Source organism: Electrona antarctica (assembly GCF_951216825.1).
Source record: "Electrona antarctica genome assembly, chromosome: 9".
In the NCBI taxonomy this organism is placed as follows: domain Eukaryota; kingdom Metazoa; phylum Chordata; class Actinopteri; order Myctophiformes; family Myctophidae; genus Electrona; species Electrona antarctica.
In genome coordinates this window covers 18,634,507-18,655,785 of record NC_136790.1, presented here as the reverse complement: position 1 = coordinate 18,655,785, position 21,279 = coordinate 18,634,507, and the positions used below count along the sequence as shown (strand labels likewise).

Sequence of the window (21,279 nt, the reverse complement as noted above, 5' to 3'; positions counted from 1 at the left end):
AAAAGTTTCTGAAAAATGTATGTTGCTATACTGTATACTACAGTATACTGTATACTATATAGTATACAGTATACTGTACTATATAGTATAGTATAGTATACTGTAGTATACAGTATAGCAACATAAGTTTGTCTGAGGGGTAGGCAACCTTAGGCACGGGTGCCAACGTTGGCACAGGGGAGGGTGATCACAGGCAGCATATGTGTGAGAGAGAGGATTTTTCTTTAAAAATGAAATGTCTAATAACAATTACAATGTCCTGATTTATTTTTATTTTTTTATAAATAATAATAATAATAATCATCAAAAGAAGAAAAAACAAATAAGGTTGTTCTGTACTGTTACTGTATATGGCACATATGACACATGTCTGTCAAGAAAATAAAAATCACACCCGTGTGAACTGAGTGGTGCAACAACTAGTATGTGATGTCAGTGACGTCACATACTAACCATAGCAACCATGCTCACCCGTACAGGCACAAACACACACGGGTACTAACAAAGCCAGTTGTTGGAGTGGTTTGCACCACTCAAAAACACGGTCAAGAAGGTTTGGTGACCCCTGCTGTACTATAGCTGACATCTAAAATGACACAGATGCTTTCCCAGTTTTAATGGGTTAACTATAGTGACCTTGATCACAAGGCAGATCACAATCAACCCGGTTCACGTTGATGCAGGAGGTCCCGTTTAGTTGTAGGTTTGATTGAAATTGATTGATTGAAAACGTTATTATTTCACAGTATGTAGAATGGGTACATTTCAAACGAAAGCACAAGTCAATACAAAAACTGTGTGGACACACCATGATAAAGCATTTACACGTGTTTACAACATGGGTCCACCATATTCAATTCATCAGAACAGTTGGGCAGGCTGTTAGGCACGTGATGCCTGTGCCATGTAACACCCGGGATTCGAACTCGGGTCTCCCGTGTGAAACTCCAATATCTTAACCACTACACCAAAGGGACATCCCTATGGACCGGGGGAGATATTAGACTTTTGAGGCCATCAGGCTGAGGCTTAGCTCTGGTCCATAGCCTTCTACTGCTTCTACGATTCTGCCCTGCAGTATAAGGCTATGGGACTTTCAGTTTTAAATCTCAAATCGAAATCAGACCAGCCTCTCCTCTTTACTGGAAATCTCACGAACGTTTGACCTACTCACCAATACAAAGACGGGTTGTGTCAATAGAAAGCCTACTTTCCTTAGTGGACGCACTCTGAGCCCCCCACCACACGTAAACGGTACTTTTTGGCCAAAAAGGGATTTTGTTTCCACCGGAAAAAAAATACTTTTAGTTACTCCAATGCGCCCTCTACCGATATTGCCCAGAGAACTGCCTCATAGAGAATATTTTTCTCCGGTGAAAAAAAAATCCCTTTCTGGCCAAAAAGTACCGTTTATATGTGTGGTGGGGGGCTCAGCGTGCGTCCACTAAGGAAAGTAGGCTTTCTAATGACACAACCCGCCTTTGTTTTGGTGAGTAGCAAAAACCTTCTTTTAAAATACGCTAAAGAGGAGAGGCTGGTCTGATTTCGATTTGAGATTTAAAACTGAAAGTCCCATAGCCTTATACTGCAGGGCAGAATCGTAGAAGCAGTAGAAGGCTATGGACCAGAGCTAGCTGAGGCTCTGAGCCACTCTGCTACGCAAAAGACACGCATAACGACCAGCAATCACTGAACAGTTTCCACCTGTCAACCGTCAGGCTGTTGAGCGAGCGCTGAGATCTGTCAACATGTTGGCTGTGTCATGTTGACACAGCCACGTCAGTCAGAAAGGTGTTGTCACTTTGTATAATAATGACTGTGGATTCGCTCCATTGCTTTTGCACGGGCACTGTATCCCGTTTGTATACACTTACGTGGCCATGGCCAAACACCAGTGTTGTTTTTGGCGGCACATTTTGATTTTAGTTTTAGTCTTGAATAGCTTTCATTTAGTTTTAGTCACATTTTAGTCACCTGGAATGTTTTAGTGTTTAGTCTAGTTTTAGTCGACTAAATGTCATAAGATTTTAGTCGACTAAATCTACAGTTGATTTAGTCGACTAAAAGGGAGTTTTGGTGGGCCTTGATGCCGTCGTAATGACTGTTTTTACACTTGCTGAAAATAGCCGATCTACAAGCCCACAACGCGTCTACAAGCTCGTAGCACGCCACTCGGTGGCGCGTGCGTGCGTGCGTGCGTGCGTGCGTGCGTGCATGCATGCGTGCGTGCCCCTTTTTGAATCCAGTCCCTTGATCGACAAGTGCTCTTGGGAGGTTCCCTCGTCAGGAAGTGCTCCTCCAGCTGAATCAAGTTCCCTTGATTAGGGTGTTGGGTATAAAAAACTTAGGAACGCACTCGCCCTCCTTGCATAGCCTCCTTGTGCAGAAACAGGAAACAGACACCGTTCGTTGCCATGGTTCCACGTATACAAGCGGCAGCAGCTGCGTCAGCTGCTCATGTTTCGTGTTACCTGTAATTTAGTTTGTTAAAGTTATATTGCATTGCATTGTGTATTTGTTTGTGTGACATGTGGATTTCATTAATATAGACATTTAAAAGGACTGTCAAAAAGGACATTTCATATAAATTCATGGTGTTTACAAATCATTGTGTTAAAAGGTGTTTTGTTTTGTGTGATTTCATTTAAAGTTTTGCACGGTGTCTTACACTGGGTAAATAAAGAGCCCTTGTGAACATCAGTTCTGCATCAGATGAAGATTGTTTAGGAGCAGTTACACAATGCAAATGTCATTTATTTGTGGTGGTATACTTACATTTGTAGGTCGCGTTTTCCATACGGACAGAGAGCTTAGATCGGCATATATAGACTCGACCTTGAGGGCTTTATAAGCCACTTCCACTCAAGGCTGCTTGGTTTCAGACGACACGTAATATGGCGCAGCCTCGTTTGAACGCGCATACTGAGTGCAAGTGTGTAGGGCGAGTGGCGAGGAGGCGGGTTCAAAATGGGCCTGTGTCTGTGTGTGGGGGGGACGGGGACGTGCACATGTGTTCTCTCTGGAGGGTAAGTAGCCTTGCCGAGCCATGAGGCCCATAGGGCAGGAGCCTATCTCCTGTTTCTGTAGCGTGAGGCAGCTTGTACAAGTACACCCCCTGGACATGACGCTAGTATGTCGCAGGGACTTACCCCCAATCCAACCCTTGATGCTGAGTGTCAAGCAGGGAGGCACTGGGTCCAATTTTTAGAGTCTTTGGTATGACCCGGCCGGGGATCGAACCCCGACCTCCCAGTCTCATGGCGGACACTCTAACCACAAGGCCACTGAGCTGGTGGGTGACATGTGTTTATAGCCTACGGGACTATATGACTATATCGTCGCTGTTGCGTTGAAAACCATGTACAAAGCTCACAATGTGTAGTGAGCTTGTAGATCGGCAATTTTCACTGCCATCAGTGCTATGCATACGGCATTAATCAGTGGAGAAGAAAAACAACGTAACCACCCCCTGCAGGGGAAAGGAAGGACAAACACACGGCTTCCTCAAGTTTGTAGATGTATTCCTCCAAGCCAGGACATCCGCATAAACAAAGTAACTAGTCACCGAGTCACCTTAACAAAAGTCCAGAAGCACGGAACTTAAACTGCCACAGAGAGACATTCGTAATGTTTTTTTTTTGTGGCTTTCGCCTTTATTTTATATTTTTTTATGGAGGGACAGACAGTAGGCTGACAGGAAATGGGGAGAGAGATGGGGGAAGACATGCAGTAAAGGCTGTCGGGATCGGGAGTCGAACCCGCGGCACACTGCCAGACTGGATCACCAGCCAAGGTGCCTGGACCACTGAGCCATGGCCCAGGCCCACAGAGAGACATTAAACCTATGACACTTTAGCAATAAATGTGCCACGTCTGTGTGTGTGTATACGTACGTGCATACTTGTGTACGTCTGTAATCCACGTAACTGGAGAACCGTTCGCCCCACCGACTTCAAATTTGACACACGCATTCCACACCACCACGTGGCGTGTGCAGTGGTTGTCCAGAACCGCCACAAAAGCCTCTGGTCAGGCTCTGCCAGTGGACATAATGAGCCTAAGGGCTCCATTTTCGTCACCGCTAAACCCCTTATCCTTAAAATTCTTTGCCTTTTTTTTTTTTACTATTTTGCAAAACATTTTTGAATCGTTAAAATGGCCAGTCTACAAGCTCTCAACTTGTCAATGTAGATTGGCTAGTTGAACTATTCAAAATTGTTTTTCAAAAGAGTAAAAAAAGGCAAAGAAGTTTAGGGATAAGGGGTTTAGCGGTGACGGAAATGGAGCCCTAAGTCCCCTCGCCTATAGAATTCCCAGCCTCTGCCTCAGCCAATTGATTGGCTGAGGCATGGCAAACCCCACACCTGCCATTTGATTACTTAACCAGTCCACTTTTCACAGTCAGTTTGCACTTCAGACACAGGCAGACAGACAGATACAGGCAGACAGACAGATACAGGCAGACAGACAGACACAGGCAGACAGACAGATACAGGCAGACAGACAGATACAGGCAGACAGACAGATACAGATATCTCCATGTATACAGTATGGGCACAAATGGGACACAGACAGACGGTTAAAACGGGTGCTAAGGGGCGGCGGTGGCTCAGGGCTGGATGGTAACCGCAAGGTTGCCAGTTCGAACCCGGGCTCCCCCAGAGTTAATGTCGAAGTGTCCTTGAGCAAGACTCTGAACCCCTAATAAGCCTATCTCACAGAATTTCCCCGCCCCCTTAATACGCCCACTTTCGGGGTTAGTGGTGATAGCGTGACATCACTCCATAGACGCTACATGTTAACAGAGGTAATTTACAACTTTTGTTTTCTCAAGGTAAGGTTTGTTCTATCTGTTCGAGCTGATTTACCATCTTGTTTGCTTCATAATAATATTGGTCTGTCATATTTTTACATTAGAACATGTACTTAGATTCTCCAGAGAAAAAAACGTGTAAATGATAATGTTAAATGACACCACTATTTACCGGAAGTGGGCGTGGAAAGCGGGCTGTGAGATAGGCCTATTGCTCCTGATGTGCTGGTTGGTGCCTTGCATGGTTTCCGCTGCCATCTGTGTATGAATGTGTGTGGTAATGGGTGAATGTAATGCACAATCTATGTAAAGCGCCTTGGATAAAGGCATGGAATTGTGGACAAAACTCCGACGATAACAACAGAATTCTACGTTTTGGGTCTGTGAGGCAAAATCTCATCAGATGGTATTCCGTGGCTCAAATGCCAAATAAATAACTGACATGAAAAAGGTTGAAAACCACTGTTCTAAACCATTCCACTCCAAACCTCCTCCCCCTAGTGATGGATTCGGTCTCATCACCGCTCTCGCTCATCACGTCTTTACCGCGGTGTCTCGTTTCATATAATCAAGTTGAGGAGAGAGACGGGGGGAGAGAATGAATGTGATTACCAGACACAGTCTGCTCCCCGTTAATCCATTCTGGGCGGGAACCCCTTTTGGTGTTTTAAGCATTATGTTGTTATGTGTTATGTTATGCTTTAGCTATTGAAAAATCGTGAAAATGTGGCGCACATCTTTGAATATATATTCTTTCAGAGCTTCTGAGAGGGGTCCCTGGAACAACATATTTTCAGATGGTGGTCGGTGGCCAATTACATATAGTTTCTGGGGTCCTTGACATGAAATATTGAGCACCACTGATAACATAGGTATTTCAGAAAACTGTCAGGATTTAGAAGACATTTTTTAAATTTCGAAGTCAGGTCTAAATGGCATAAGGGACGACTTCACCCACGGAAACAAACCATGAACGGAAAAAAGCCTCTCGCACCGTGTAGCGAAGTGAAGCCACCTAACTCCTTTGTTTTTGGAACGCTAAAACACGAGTCGCCGAAGTCCACTTCATCCAGCCCAGCGCCGTAACTCATATCCCACCTAGTCAAAATGTGCTGAAAGGCAAGGCAATTTGTACAGCACATTTCAACAACGAGGCAATTCAATGTGCTTTAGCCTATACGCAGAACATCAAGCAAAGGAAACACAATTATAGAATAGCATTAAGATTAAAAAACAAAATAATATGTATAGACACATACAGTTACAGTGCAGAAGAGAAAAGAAAATAGAACATTTTAAATGACTCGAAAAAGGCAGCAGAAAACCGAATGGTCTTTTAGTTGTGTTTTCAAATACATAAGAGTGGCAGCAGACCTGCAGTTTTCTTGGAGTTTGTTCCAGCTATGTGGTGCATTAAAACTAAATGCTGCTTCCACGCGTTTATTTCCGGTTGTAGGGACCGAAAGCAGACGTTGCCCAGATTACCTGAGAGGTCTGGACGGTTCATGGTATCGCACAGGATCAGAAATGTGTAGGAAGCGCTATGGGAAACACGAAGAGGTGCTGAGCGAATATACAGCGCTTCGTGTTCACGTCTGCCGTCGCCTGAGAATTGAAATCGTTTTCAATTAGGCGAGAGGGCCTCGTGGTGAGGCGAGAGGGCCTCGCGGTGAGAGAGGGCCTCACGGTGAGAGGGCCTCACGGTGAGAGAGGGTCTCGCTGTGAGAGGGCCTCGCGGTGAGAGAGGGCCTCGCGGTGAGAGGGCCTCGCGGTGAGGGCCTCACGGTGAGAGAGGGTCTCGCGGTGAGAGGGCCTCGCGGTGAGAGAGGGCCTCGCGGTGAGAGGGCCTCGCGGTGAGAGAGGGCCTCGCGGTGAGAGGGCCTCGCGGTGAGAGAGGGCCTCGTGGTGAGGCGAGAGGGCCTCGCGGTGAGAGAGGGTCTCGCGGTGAGAGGGCCTCGCGGTGAGAGAGGGTCTCGCGGTGAGAGGGCCTCGCGGTGAGAGAGGGTCTCGCGGTGAGAGGGCCTCGCGGTGAGAGAGGGTCTCGCGGTGAGAGGGCCTCGCGGTGAGAGAGCACACGTGGAATATGATCACTCTCAGAGTTATGGAGGTCCATGGCGTAATAATTCATACCAAAATGGATGGTCCTTGAAATTAAAGAAGTTTGACTTAACCCATTCTGAGTTCTGACCTGAGATCAGATTCTAAAAATGTCTTCTACATCCTGACAGTTTTCTGAAAAAGCTATGTTTCTATGTCAGTGGTTCTTCGATTTTTCAAAAATAGCAGACCTACAAGCTCGTTCGAGCTTGTAGATCTGCTATTTTTCAATAGCTAAAGCATAACATAATGCTAACACCAAAAGGGGTTCCCGCCCAAAATGGGTTAAAGACTTACACATACATGGTATATAGCAGTGTGGATCTCAAATTGCTTTCGTGTCAAGGACCCCCACCTGAAAAGGTTTTGTGCCAGAGACCCTCCAGAACAGATGATTTATGTTAAAATAATACAAAATGATTCAAAAAAGTATTTAAAAAAAAGTTGCAAATGTACAATCTCACAGCGTGTCACTTTGTGCTTTTGTACATCTGCTGTTTTTGAACAGCCAACGTATACATGGATAAAGTGGTTAAAATTATTACATTAACTACTTTTGATGGCTGACCGATGGTCTGTAGAGGCTTATGGTCTGGTGTATGGGTGGGTGCACCCGGTGCACTCACATTGCTCAGACCGACAGACGGTAAATAGTTTAACAAGGGGGGAGAGAGAGAGAGAGATAAGATCTATTTTTATCACAGCCAGCCAGCCAGCCAGACAGACAGACAGACAGACAGACAGACAGACAGTCTGGCTTGGCTTGGCTTGGCTTGGCTGGCTGACGCACGCAGGCTATCTGCCATGTGGGCATTTAAGCTAAAAGTTTACGGTAACAACTGTGAGAGATAGAGGGGAGACTGGAGGATTGATGGACTGGTGGCAAGATGGGCACAAAGACAAGATTATTGGAGAGATGGAGAGACCAACTCGCGGAGACGCAGACACAAACGGAGGCGGTGCATGTGCTGGATCACCGTGTGGCTCAACGCCGACTGCAAAACGCCCTGGGGTTGACGGACGGACGGACAGACGGACTCAGAAGCATAAAGACGGGCATTGATTGATTGATTGATTTAAATATTTATTAACAGTTTGCAGAATTACAGTACATTTCAAGCACAAACTCAATATAAAGGCTGTTAACTGTGAGTGGACGACCCAATTAAGCATTACACTTGCAGGGTATAGGATTTGCTGGTGGGTGGGTGGTATAGGGCGGTCGCGGTTATGACATGTTACTTGACGATCATTTCTTGCTCAAGTAATTGCAATTAGCGATTTAATTGCGTTTCTGTCGTTGGAGCACTGGATACATTATGAATAAAAATTGCGTTTCTGTTCGGTTCGGTTTTTAGGCTTCGTAAAACAAAAGCAACACATTCAATTAACACACAGGGCAGATATGAGCTATGAGATATGAGCTGACCTATGCCGTTAATTTTCGAACAAACACAAAAAGTTAGAGGTTTCCGCTCGGCAGTGACGATATCTTGCGGGATTCAAACGGCGGACGACGCTGTGGACTAAGTGATACTGGGTGCAGCAGAGGCCTTTTGCTCCACCGCAAAGTGGCGCGGGCTAACAGACATACAGTACACTATAAAAGAGTGCTCTCTCTCTCTCTCTCTCACTCTCTCCCCCCCCCCCCTCTCTCGCTCTCTCTCTTTCTCTCTCTCTCTCCCCCCCCCTCTCTCTCTCTCTGTCTCTCTCTCTCTCACTCTCTCTCCCCCCCCCCTCTCTCTCTGCTGCAGGCCAGTGTAGGTTTTCTTTTGTCTTTATTATCCATATTTAACGGTGGGAATTGAGGAAGTCGGTGTCTCCCTTTATAAAATAGGAAGTTATGAAGCAGGATGTGGACCATATTTTATGAAAGGAATAGAATGCACCTGCAGTATATTTGCTCAGTACAAGAGTATTTTTCTTTTTAATGCAAAGTTTCGGTCCCTCCGGACCTTCTTCAGGCATCCGGAGGGACCGAAACGTTGCATCAACCCATTTTGGACTGAGTTAAAAACATTCACTTTGAAAGAATATATATTCAAAGATTTGCGCCGCATTTTTACGATTTTTCAAAAATAGCAGACCTACAAGCTCGTAGCGCGCCACTCGGTGGCAGACGCCTGACTTCTAGGTGTGCGAAAGTTTTTTTCCTACAGACCATATTTTATAAAATATATAAGTTATGAAACAGGATGTGGAGCATGTTTTTCCAGGCGATGGGGAGATGTCATCACATCCTCCCCCGAGGAGCAGTGGATGACTAAGCTAAAAGTGCTCGTTGAGCTGTGAATAATCACCCATATCTGCTCTAGGCTGGTCTGCAGAAGAATGACTTGATGATTCTGTTCACATTTCTTTTGGAAACACTCACGAAGCGAAGCGGGCCCCGATGCAACTGCATCTGCTGCTTTACTATATATCTCAGGGGTTCTCAACGTTTTTGGCCGGGGACCCCCGGAAATGCTTTGGCAATGTCTCGGGACCCCCGCCCCGCCCCCTCCCGACCCCCAATATAAATTGACTGCTACAATAACCTTAAACCATTTTGGGCGGGAACCCCTTTTGGTGTTTTAAGCATTGTTATAATTTAGCTATTTTTTTTGAAAATAATTTGGGGACCCCCTAAAATAATTTGGCGACCCCCCGAGGGGTCGCGACCCACGGGTTGAGAACCCCTGATATATCTCCTCCACGCCTGAGTACAGGTATAAACACCACCACTCAAGTCCAGTGGTTCCTCTCATGTCAAGGACCCCCAGTTTGACATGCATTACGCCGGGGCTCCACCAGGCGCGTCAGCGTCGCGTCTCCGTCACCGTCAGGGAATGTTCCCTTTTTAATCAATGAAGGGTGGCTCCACTGCCTGCGTTGCGTTCGGTGACTGCTTTAAAATTTCCCCGGTTCGTTTTTTGACGCACACGTCCAGTGAAGCCCCGGCGTTAGTCTACAGACCCCCATTTCATGGCATTTCTATCTCTGGGACCCCCAATTTATATTGTAAAAAGCAATGTTAATTTAACTCTTGAGAGTGTACAAATGGAACCAAATGGACCTGTTAGGGTCCATTTATACACTCTCTGTATACATTCTCAGAGTTACAGAACCATAAGGGTCCATTTGGTTCCAAACTATAGCGTTTAGCTGGGGACCCCCTGGAACTCCTTCAAGGACCCCTGGGGGTCCCCGGACCCCACTTTGAGAACCACTGCTCTACACCACTCTACTCCAGTGGCTGATACAATTTAGGCATTTAGCAGACGCTCTTAATCCAGAGCGACTTACATTAAGCAATAACAAAAAGCATGGCATACATCACATATATAAAAAGTAGTTATCATGAAACATGCGTAAGCTAAGAACGTAACAGTGGAGTATCTATATCATGAAACTATATATGTAAACTATACATACTATACTATATTATATATTATACATGTGTACTATAAAGTGCTATGACTACATAAAATGTGATTCTAGTGCTGTCTACGTAACATGCTATAAGTCTGTTTAAAATACTAAAATACTATCTAAGTCTACATAAAGTGCTATCTAAGGGGCTATAGGCTGATGACTGCTCTACACCACTCTACTCCAGTTCAAATCTAAATGTATCGTTTTGTTTTGTTGTGTAAACACAGGGCAAATATTTAAAACAAATATATACTGTTATATGGTGTCAAAACACGTCGGTTTGGGCTGAGTTTCAGGCTTGTGGATCTGCTACTTTTGATGCTCTTGTGTGACGCTGTAGCGTGATCAAGTGGGGGCGGGGCGTTAATCTATGAAATATTAGAACATGGAGAATTCTGCCCGACAGCAACAATATGCACCCCCCCCCTCCTCTCTCTCTCTCTCTCTCTCTCTCTCTCTCTCTCTCTCTCTCTCTCTCTCTCTCTCTCTCTCAGATGTATAGAGGATGACTCACAGGACCAGCGGGACACTCCATTCTTCTGACACTTAAATAACTGAATGAATCACTGTGTATACTGTCCTGTCAGTGGAAAAAAACACATGTGACACGCACGCACGCACGCACGCACGCACGCACACACGCACACAGACTTTGTCAGTGTAGTAGAAGAGAAGACTGCTTTGTATCTGAGAGACTGCATGTAAGGTTCAACAAAGACAAGCAGAGGTCGATGTCAGTCTGTCTTGGTGCCACGTCCATCCATCCATTTACAGCATTTAGAACCCTCCGTTCTAAATGACATTCTACAAATGCCTTCTAAATCAGTAGTTCTCAATCCCACTGTACCAAAATTAAATGGTAAATGGTAAATGGTGCATTTATATAGCGCCTTTATCCAAGGCACTTTACATAGATTGTGCATTACATTCACCCATTCACACACACATTCATACACCGATTGCAGCGGAAGCCATGCAAGGTACCAACCAGCACATCAGGAGCAATTTGGGGTTCAGTGTCTTGCCCAAGGACACTTCGACAGGAGGAGCCGGGATTCGAACCGCCGACCCATGGATCATTGGACGACCTGCTCTAAATTAAATGTGTTTGGCCTGCGTCTGTTCCGCCTCTTGCTTTCACATGCACACAAATGCACGCACACCACACACACACACAAACACCAACACACCCACACCCACGCACGCACGTGCGCCCAAAATAAAACGACTTCTTTGGCAATTCTGAGCAGAAAAGTAAGAATTGTCAACAGCTCAAACTATTGTCTTGCCTGAAGCTGGAATTAGTTAGATTTTTCTTTCATCACATCAGAGCTAACCTACAACCGTGAGATTTGATTTAGAAGAGGGTTTCACGTCATGCATGTCATCACCAATTGTAATTATTTTGACAGCCGTCCTCTGAGTGGTTGACTGGTTGTCAGCGTGGGAGGGAGAAGGACTCAGAATAGATGCTTGTACTTGTTGGTAAAAGTACAAGCTAGAAAAGTTAGAAAAGCTATTATTGGATTAAATGGTCAGATGAGTGTGCAGGCTAGCGATTGGGCCCCTGAATGATTCAGAAACGCTTGAAAAATACAATTGACTGAGGACCTTCATTCTGGTTTGCGGACGCTATATTTCTTTTTTTTACATTTTCACCGCTTCAGGTTTGTTATATCTGCAAGCTCACAGACACGAGGCGTTGTGAACTTGTAGATATTTTATATAGCTATTTTTATATAGCTATTTTTACAATATTTATCTGTGGAAATGATTCAAACTAAATGTAATGCCTATATTGCACGTGTTTATCAGGTTCTATTCTTTATTTGGTTCTATTTGTACACTCTCAGAGTTAGACCCATAAGGGTCCATTTGGTTCCTAACTATCATTTAGCTGGGGACCCCCTGGAACTCCCTCAAGGACCCCTTGGGGCCCCCGGACCCCACTTTGGGAACCACTAGATTAGCAGAGCAAGAGTTATCTGTATCCGCTTGTTGAGCCCAGCGATATCAAAGCCATTCCATGGTGCTTTTGTACAACCACGATATCATCAACAGAGGCTGACTGAAGCCCTGAAGTGTACTTCTTGTACTTATAAGATAAGTAAGCCTATACTGAGCTCTAAAATCATCTTTTTGGTAATCTATGAAGCCCACATTTATGAGTGCCCTCATAATGCATTATAGATGTGGTCTTCATAAGTATTCAAGAGCATCGATAGAACCCTTGGACTTAAGTCATCATAATGCATTGTAAGTGACATTATAACGTTGTATGACTGTTTTTGTATATAGTGCATCAGAAAGCATCAGGAGTGTAGTTATAAAGCATTATGAATGCATTGTAATGTACTATGAATGCCCTCATAATGCATTATAAATGTGGGCTTCATAGAAAGTCTTCTTTATTATTATTATTAACATTTTGATGTGCTACCCACGTGTGTTGTACACTGCCAGGGTTGGAGATGAACACATAAGGGTAAACATTCAGGCCATGTACTAATGAGCCAATGATATTATTATAAGCCTATTAACTTACAAATAAACACAGTCTGCAATTGTGCACGCCACCTGTCCTTTCTGCTTGTCTGGCAGCTGCAACTGTGTCTAGCCTGGCTTGTGTGTCTGAAATGTTCCTATTTATCGAACTCGGTTTTCGGGCCTTTAACCCGCTAAAACCGGGAAAGCATCTGTGTCAATTTAGATTCTAGCAATATAAATACAGCACATTGGTTGGCTATTCAAAAATAGCAGATATTGTGTGTTACTGACCACGCAATACCGGTGGCAGACTGGTCAGAGCAGAGGAATGGCCATGTATGGCCATTTGAAGTATATGCTATGTGTGTCCAATTCATATTTTTGTTGACATTGTCGTGGCAGACCCCTGAACAGTGTTTGATGTGGATTGGAGCAACCGTGTACTTGTGGCTGGGGAGATGGCTGCTGTCCATGGTGCTAAAGAAGCTGTAGCTGCTGTCCATGGTGCTGAAGTGGCTGTAGCTGCTGTCCATGGTTCTGAAGTAGCTGCTGTCCATGGTTCTGAAGTAGCTGCTGTCCATGGTACTGAAGTAACTGTAGCTGCTGTCCATGGTGCTGAAGTAACTGTAGCTGCTGTCCATGGTACTGAAGTAACTGTAGCTGCTGTCCATGGTGCTGAAGTAACTAGCTGCTGTCCATGGTCTGAAGTTACTGTAGCTGCTGTCCATGGTGCTGAAGTTACTGTAGCTGCTGTCCATGGTCTGAAGTTACTGTAGCTGCTGTCCATGGTGCTGAAGTAACTGTAGCTGCTGTCCATGGTGCTGAAGTTACTGTAGCTGCTGTCCATGGTCTGAAGTTACTGTAGCTGCTGTCCATGGTGCTGAAGTAACTGTAGCTGCTGTCCATGGTGCTGAAGTAACTGTAGCTGCTGTCCATGGTACTGAAGTAACTGTAGCTGCTGTCCATGGTGCTGAAGTAACTGTAGCTGCTGTCCATGGTGCTGAAGTAACTGTAGCTGCTGTCCATGGTGCTGAAGTTACTGTAGCTGCTGTCCATGGTGCTGAAGTTACTGTAGCTGCTGTCCATGTCCTGAAGTTACTATAGCTGCTGTCCATGGTGCTGAAGTTACTGTAACTGCTGTCCATGGTCTGAAGTTACTGTAGCTGCTGTCCATGGTGCTGAAGTATCTGTAGCTGGTTAAAAAAAATACCAGACATCGTATATAGGTTATTCAAGGACCCATGGGACTGGTTTATACATTTCTAACTTAGTTTTTCTTTGTATCCTAATAAGTGGAATATGTTTGGCTGAGTGGTGGCAGACTGCTGGTTGCTGGGAGGAGGGCCTCTCACATGCTGTGAGAGGCCACTAGCTACACACAGTGAAATATTAATATTAACCCATTTTGACCTGAGATCAGATTCTAAAAATGTCTTCTACATCCCGACAGTTTTCTGAAAAAGCTATGTTTCTATGTCAGTGGTTCTTCGATTTTTCAAAAATAGCAGACCACTCGGTGGCGCGCTATGAGCTTGTAGATCTGCTATTTTTCAATAGCTAAAGCATGACATGATGCTAACACCAAAAGGGGTTCCCGCCCAAAATGGGTTAATGAAATATTCATGAACCCCTGTATCCACCCCCTGTTATCAGCCCCCCCCCCCTATCTCTCTCTCTCTCTCTCTCTCTCTGTCTCTCTCTCTGTTTCTCTTGTCCTTCAGACTCATTCCTGTACCCATCCGTTTTGAACGTCTATCATTGTCTTTCTTCTTCTTGCACTTTCATGGTTCCTGATATTTCCCTATATGGTTCTGCTCTTTTATCTACACCTCTCTATTTGTCTTTATAATCTCTCCTCTCTCTCTCTCTCTCTCTCTCTCTCTCTCTCTCTCTCTCTCTCTCTCTCTCTCTCTCTCTCTCTCTCTCTCTCTCTCTCTCTCTCTCTCTCAGGACAATCCTGAAAGTGTGGCATGTCATATCATAGCAGGGCTGTTCTTTGTAGTCAGAAGGGCTGATGTTCAGGGGGAGTGTTTGTGAGTTCTCTTTCTTTCTCAGCGGTATACGTGTCCTCTCCACGTGCAGGTCCTTCTGGTGCCCATGCATGCGTGTGTATGTCATTGCTATGTTGCGGTTGTCGCTGTCGATGTGTCCAATCGTCTTCCATCTTCTACGGCTACGCCAGTGGTTTTCAACCTTTTTTCATATCAAGGACCTTTCTGTATTCAGCATTTGAGCCACACAATGACAATTCCATGCTATATTCACATAGGAGGGATAACAGGCAAACGTTTAACAATAATTTAACTCTTGAGAGCGTAAAATGGAGTATTAACGCAATAGTTAATATTCAATGCTCGTGCCAATGTGTTACGGTGTGTTCTTCGTAAGGCGCGATCGTGCCACTGCGTTACGGAGTGTTCTTCATAAGCATCTATTATGGAACACATCACCTCGACGTGTCCATTGTTCACTTCACTTTCTTTCTCGATCTTTAAATTGTTCTTTCTCTTGTCGAGGCCCATGTTATTATTTTGTCAACGGAGCTCTCCAGCTGTCCTCCTCTTTCGGCCCTGAAAGAAGTGCCATCGTTGGCAAGTATTGGAAATTACCTCAACATTTTACTTAAGTACAGTACTTAAGTACTTAGTTACTTTCCACCACTGCCTGTCTGTCAGTAAGCTTGTAAAGAGTGTCTGTGCGTGGGTAGTGGCAGCCGTTGTACTGGAGGTGAACTTGCGTCTGCATTCTTCTTGCATCTCAACTATAAGGGCTGTCAAAGCGACTGATTTATGAATCGTAATTAATCTCACCTTCAATCGCTTGTTAAAATCATGGTTCACGACATCCCTCAGGCTAAGTTTAGAGGCCCACAGCCCTCTGTTAAGCGGCCATGGTTGTATTATTGTTACAATTGTTAGTTTTACAGATGCAAAGCACTCTTGAATTGTAGACTGAGAGATCTTTTGTATTTAAAAAATCACACCCGTGTGAACTGAGTGGTGTAAGGCCTGTCTGACTTAATGAAATCATGTCTGACGTAATGAAATCACACCCGGGTGAACAGGGTGAACATAGCAACCATGCTCATTTTTTCTGCACAGACTAACAAAGCCAGTTGTAGGAGTGGTTTACACCACTCAAAAAGGGCCATGCATCAATACATGCCATTGTCTATTACTATTGGTAAACATATAGACCATTTCCACAATAATGGCTTGATTGATCCGAAAAATGTATGTTGCTGTATCAGTGTTCAAAACTGTTTCATGTCTAGGACCCCCAAACTTATATGCATTTGGCTGCGGACCCCCATCTCAAAATAGGAGGGAACTCCAGAAGAAAAGATTTGAGTTAAAAAAATTCACTTTATTTGTTTTTATTGTTTTTGCTGAAATATAGTCAAAGTGGTTCAAATCTAATTTGGTTAAGTTTTAACCCATTTTGGGCGGGAACCCCTTTTGGTGTTAGCATTATGTTATGCTTTAGCTATTGAAAAATAGCAGATCTACAAGCTCATAGCGCGCCACCGAGTGTCGCGCTACGAGCTTGTAGGTCTGCTATTTTTGAAAAATCGAAGAACGACTGACATAGAAACATAGCTTTTTCGGAAAAGGATTTAGAAGACATTTATAGAATCGTTCCCAGGTCAAAATAGGTTAATGGGTTAGGTGTATGGTCTAATGAGCCTAATGATTCATGATGTGGTTTTGGGCTGAACAAACAGTGAAGCTGTTTGATGGAGGTAGAGAAGTCCAGCTCGTTGCAGCCAGCAGAAGGTAGTAGGGCCCGTCGGTGCTCAACAGCAGAAGGTAGTAGGGCCCGTCGGTGCTCAACAGCAGAAGGTAGTAGGGCCCGTCGGTGCTCAACAGCAGAAGGTAGTAGGGCCCGTCGGTGCTCAACAGCAGAAGGTAGTAGGGCCCGTCGGTGCTCAACAGCAGAAGGTAGTAGGGCCCGTCGGTGCTCAACAGCAGAAGGTAGTAGGGCCCGTCGGTGCTCAACAGGGATCATAACAATAACATCTGGTTGGCCACTTCAGGAGAGACTTTACCCAAATAGAAGTCGGCAGGAGGGGTGACTGATGTTTGGATTTGCGTCTTCCTCATGGGTCAGACTCTGAGGAAGACGCGAGGCGGAAAAGGTCAGTCACCTCTGCAAACGAATACATAATGTAGAGACCAGAGACGACTGCTCCACTATTTTATCGGGGTGTCCTGAAGAGCCTGGGTATTATTCTCTCTGATTCACAGTATGATGGAGGTCAGTGACCGCATGGGCTCTGTCCAGGATGCTGAACAGGCAAGGGGGATATTTCCATCTCTCTCTCTCTCTCTCTCTCTCTCTCTCTCTCTCTCTCTCTCTCTCTCTCTCTCTCTCTCTCTCTCTCTCTCTCTCTCTACTAGACTATACTTTACACTATCAAATACAGGCAGACAAAAATATATAAAAACAAACAACTTTCAATCAGCATGCTAGAATTTATGTATTGCTTGTCTAAGATCAGATAATTATCTGTAAATACAATATTACATGCACATAAATCATAATAATAAAAATGCTATGTGCTAATGAAAACCACTCTTATACTGTATAGACCTACAGATGGCATGCATAGAAGGAAACAATCATTCTCCCAGGCAGCGTGCTTATGTTAAAATCAGTTATTTAAACCATTTAGACCTGAGGACGATTAAAAAAATATGGCTTATAAGTCCTGACAGTTTTCTGAAAAACCCATGTTTCTATGTCAATCGTTCTCAAACATTTCATGTCAAGGACCCCCAGCATTATCTGTATTGGGCTGCGGACCCCCATCTGAAAATAAGTTGTTCCATGGACCCGCCCAGAAGCAAAGATTTGCGTTAAAAACGTTCGGGTTCCCGCCTTGAATGGTTTAAATTGCCGTCAGGCCTTATACTCGCTATACTGCAATGAAGTGCATTGCCTCGGGAGCAAAGGAATGATTTGGGTTTCTCTTTTACGATGTTCAGTTTGTCTCCTCCAACGTGCAGCGTGTGTGTGTGCACACTGTAAACAGTCTGATGTAATCACCCAGACAGCTGTGTGTGGATCATGTTGACTTATTACGAATTCGAGGAAAGTTGGTATTTCTGCCGAAGTGTATAGAGAGTGACATTCTCGCAGGTGCTTTTTCTAACGTGACACCTCCTCCTATCTCAGTGGAAATGGTAGCCTATGCTTTGGAGGGTGATATTGCTGCTGAAATGCCTGACACTTTTGAGATTACCGGGATGTATATGTCTTGCAGTGCAGTGGGGATTGGAACTATAATGCCTTATTTATTCCATGTTAGTATATGCACTCCCGTGTGTGTGTGTGTGTGTGTGTGTGTGTGTGTGTGTGCGCGTGTGCATGTGCGTGTGCGTTTGTGCGTGTGCGCAATGTATTAACTGACACACCTGCCCCCCCCCCCTCTCTCTCTCTCTCTCTCTCCCTCTCTTGTTTAAACATGACTGAGATAAATAAACTAACTAACTAACTTATAACTAACTAACTCTCTCTCTTCTTCTCTCTGTCTGTCTATGTCTCTCTGCCAGACGTGGTTGAAGAACTATGGCTACCTGTTGCCTCATGACATCCGTACGTCAGACCTGCGCCAGGAGAAGGCCATGCAGTCTGCTGTGTCGGCCATGCAGAGGTTCTATGGCATCCCTGTGACCGGCATACTGGACCAGACCACTATAGAGTGAGTACAGAGTGTGTGTGTGTGTGTGTGTGTGTGTGTGTGTGTGTGTGTGTGTGTGTGTGTGTGTGTGTGTGTGTGTGTGTGTGTGTGTATATATATATATATATATATATATATATATATATATATAGCAATGCCCCATTTTAATTCATATTTAATTTAACTAGAATGTCGTTTTGTTTGTAGTTAAACTATGAACCCTGTGTGTGCAGGTGGACGAGGAAGCCTGTAGTTTCCTTACCGTAGTTAAACTATGAACCCTGTGTGTGCAGGTGGACGAGGAAGCCTGTAGTTTCCTTACCGTAGTTAAACTATGAACCCTGTGTGTGTGCAGGTGGATGAGGAAGCCTCGCTGTGGTGTTCCAGACCACCCCCACACCAGCCGCCGCCAGAGGAACAAGCGCTACGCGCTGACGGGACAGAAGTGGAGAGACAAGAAGATCTCATACAGGTATATATACTGCACCTACATACCGTACTACCGCAGGACCTCACTCTGCTCCAGGGGTTCCCAAAGAGGGGTCCCTCCCTCCGTATGGGGGTCCTATTCCGCAGTCTCCACTTTATGGGGACTTTGTGTCAAAAGTCCCCCATGAGTCCAATCTTGAACCGCTTGAAAACCCATGCATCCCTATTTAGGGGGAACATTAGCCAAAAGGAGAGGCTATAGAGGTGGTTGCATTTCGGAGCACGGAATAGACCCTTGGGTGGTGGATTGCTGAGGTGGAGCGCCACACCTATACCATCAGACTGTCTGTCCCCGTTACGATGTGATAGACCCCTGGGCGTTACGATGCGATAGACCCCTGGGCGTTACGATGCGATAGACCCCTGGGCGTTACGATGCGATAGACCCCTGGGCGTTACGATGCGATAGACCCCTGGGCGGTGGATTGTTGAGGTGGAGCGCCACATCTACCATCAGCTCCCAGTACTATAGTAGTGTAGACAGGAGAAAGAAAAGTCCAAGTGCAGTTGTGCAGTTTTAAGTGCAGTTGTTAGTTTTTTACAAGAACAGAGGGTTTAACCCATTTAAAGTTTCTATGTCAGTGGTTCTCAACCTTTCCATGTCAAGGACCCCCAGAATTATCTGTATTTGGCCGCAGACCCCCATCTGAAAATATGTTGTTCCAGGCACCTCCCAGGAGCAAAGATATGAGTTAAAAACGTTCGCTCTGAAAGAATATATATTCAAAGATTTGCGCCACGTTTTCACAATTGTTTAAAAATAGCAGATCTACAAGCTTGTAGCGTGGCACCGAGTGCCACGCTATGAGCTTGTAGATCTGCTATTTTTTTAATAGCTAAAGTATAACATAATGCTTAAAACACCAAAAGGGGTTCCCGTCCTGAATGGGTTGAGTGGTTAATTACCTCCTGTCAATCATGAACGTAATGCCTGAAAGCGATGTCAACCCATTGGATGATATCAAAGATGGTGGACACACATGCAGTGTTTTACACACTCACATTAAGGTTACCCCAAGGATGATATCAAAGATGGTGGACACACATGCAGCGTTTTACACATTCACATTAAGGTTACCCCAAAGGATGATATCAAAGATGGTGGACACACATGCAGCGTTTTACACATTCACATTAAGGTTACCCCAAAGGATGATATCAAAGATGGTGGACACATGCAGCGTTTTACACACTCACAAGCAAACAGTGTTGTTTTTGGCAGCAAATTTCTATTTTAGTTTAGTCATAGTCTTTGGACTGAAACTTCATTTAGTTTTAGTCATATTTTAGTCATCTGGAATGTCTAGTTTTAGTCGACGAAGTGTCATGCGACTTTAGTCGACTAAATCTACAGTTGATTTAGTCGACTAAAATGTATTTTGGCGGGCCTTGATGTTCGTTGCAATGACAGATTTGACACTTTCTGAAAATAGCAGATCTACAAGCTCTCAACGCGCCGCGCTGCGACGCGTTGAGAGCTTGTAGATCTGCTATTTTCGCTATTTTGGGCCAAAAGTGCCATCTTATGGGATTTCAGCCCCTGCCTCTCTAACACTCTCTGCACGTGCCTGAACCTCAACACCGCCTCGTTGCTACTAGTGCACGACGAAAGTCACAGATTTTAAATCCCGATGAGACAAGTCGGCTGAACGTGTTGCGCTGACTGATTCAGCCAGTGAACCGTCAACCTAAATATCCACAAGTTTCCTTAATCCTCCATCTTTCTGTCCTTGGTTTGGGCAAATTGTGACAGCAGTGGTGGAAAAGTACGTTGGTATCAAAATGTACTTAAAGTAAACGCCAAAGTGGTTAATGCGTGTAATAATCAACATCTACTAATAACCACTAAAACATTCAAATAATTGTACCGGAGTAAAAAGCACAATATTTGCCTCTGCGATGTATAGTGGAGTAGAAGTAAAAGTGATATAGTATAGTGACATCACAATATCATACCCTCCCCTAACCCCTCCCCCTTTATCATACAACAACAGCTGTGGGTGTGGCTTCAGTTCAGGTGGATCACCACCCATCACCACCCACCAGGCAAACCAGGCATACTTAATCAACTGGTGGGTGTGTCCACATAAAACAATTTAACAAATACTATACAGAAAAAAACTCTTCCTCCTTATATAATATAATACCTGATGATGTTTTAGGGTGGAAAAAAATCACGGCTCTCCATCTTTAAGTGTTAGTGATTGAGAAAATATACTTTTCACCATTAAGTACAAGTACATAAGCACCCCCTCCCCCCACTAGTAACCATCGCCCCACCAACTCTGCTTATTAT

At 44.6% G+C, this 21,279-nt stretch overlaps 1 protein-coding gene across 1 annotated transcript in view; it reads left to right on the top strand.

Moving 5' to 3' along the window:
- mmp24 (matrix metallopeptidase 24) overlaps positions 1-21,279 on the top strand; it is a gene marked incomplete at its 3' end in the record, with an annotated part of 130,622 nt that overhangs the window by 25,884 nt on the left and 83,459 nt on the right. The window contains exons 2-3 of the mRNA XM_079511358.1: positions 18,367-18,515; positions 18,850-18,966. Of these exons, the coding sequence (XP_079367484.1) occupies positions 18,439-18,515; positions 18,850-18,966 (194 nt within the window). The 5' untranslated portion in view covers positions 18,367-18,438. The remainder of the gene's footprint in view (positions 1-18,366; positions 18,516-18,849; positions 18,967-21,279) is intronic.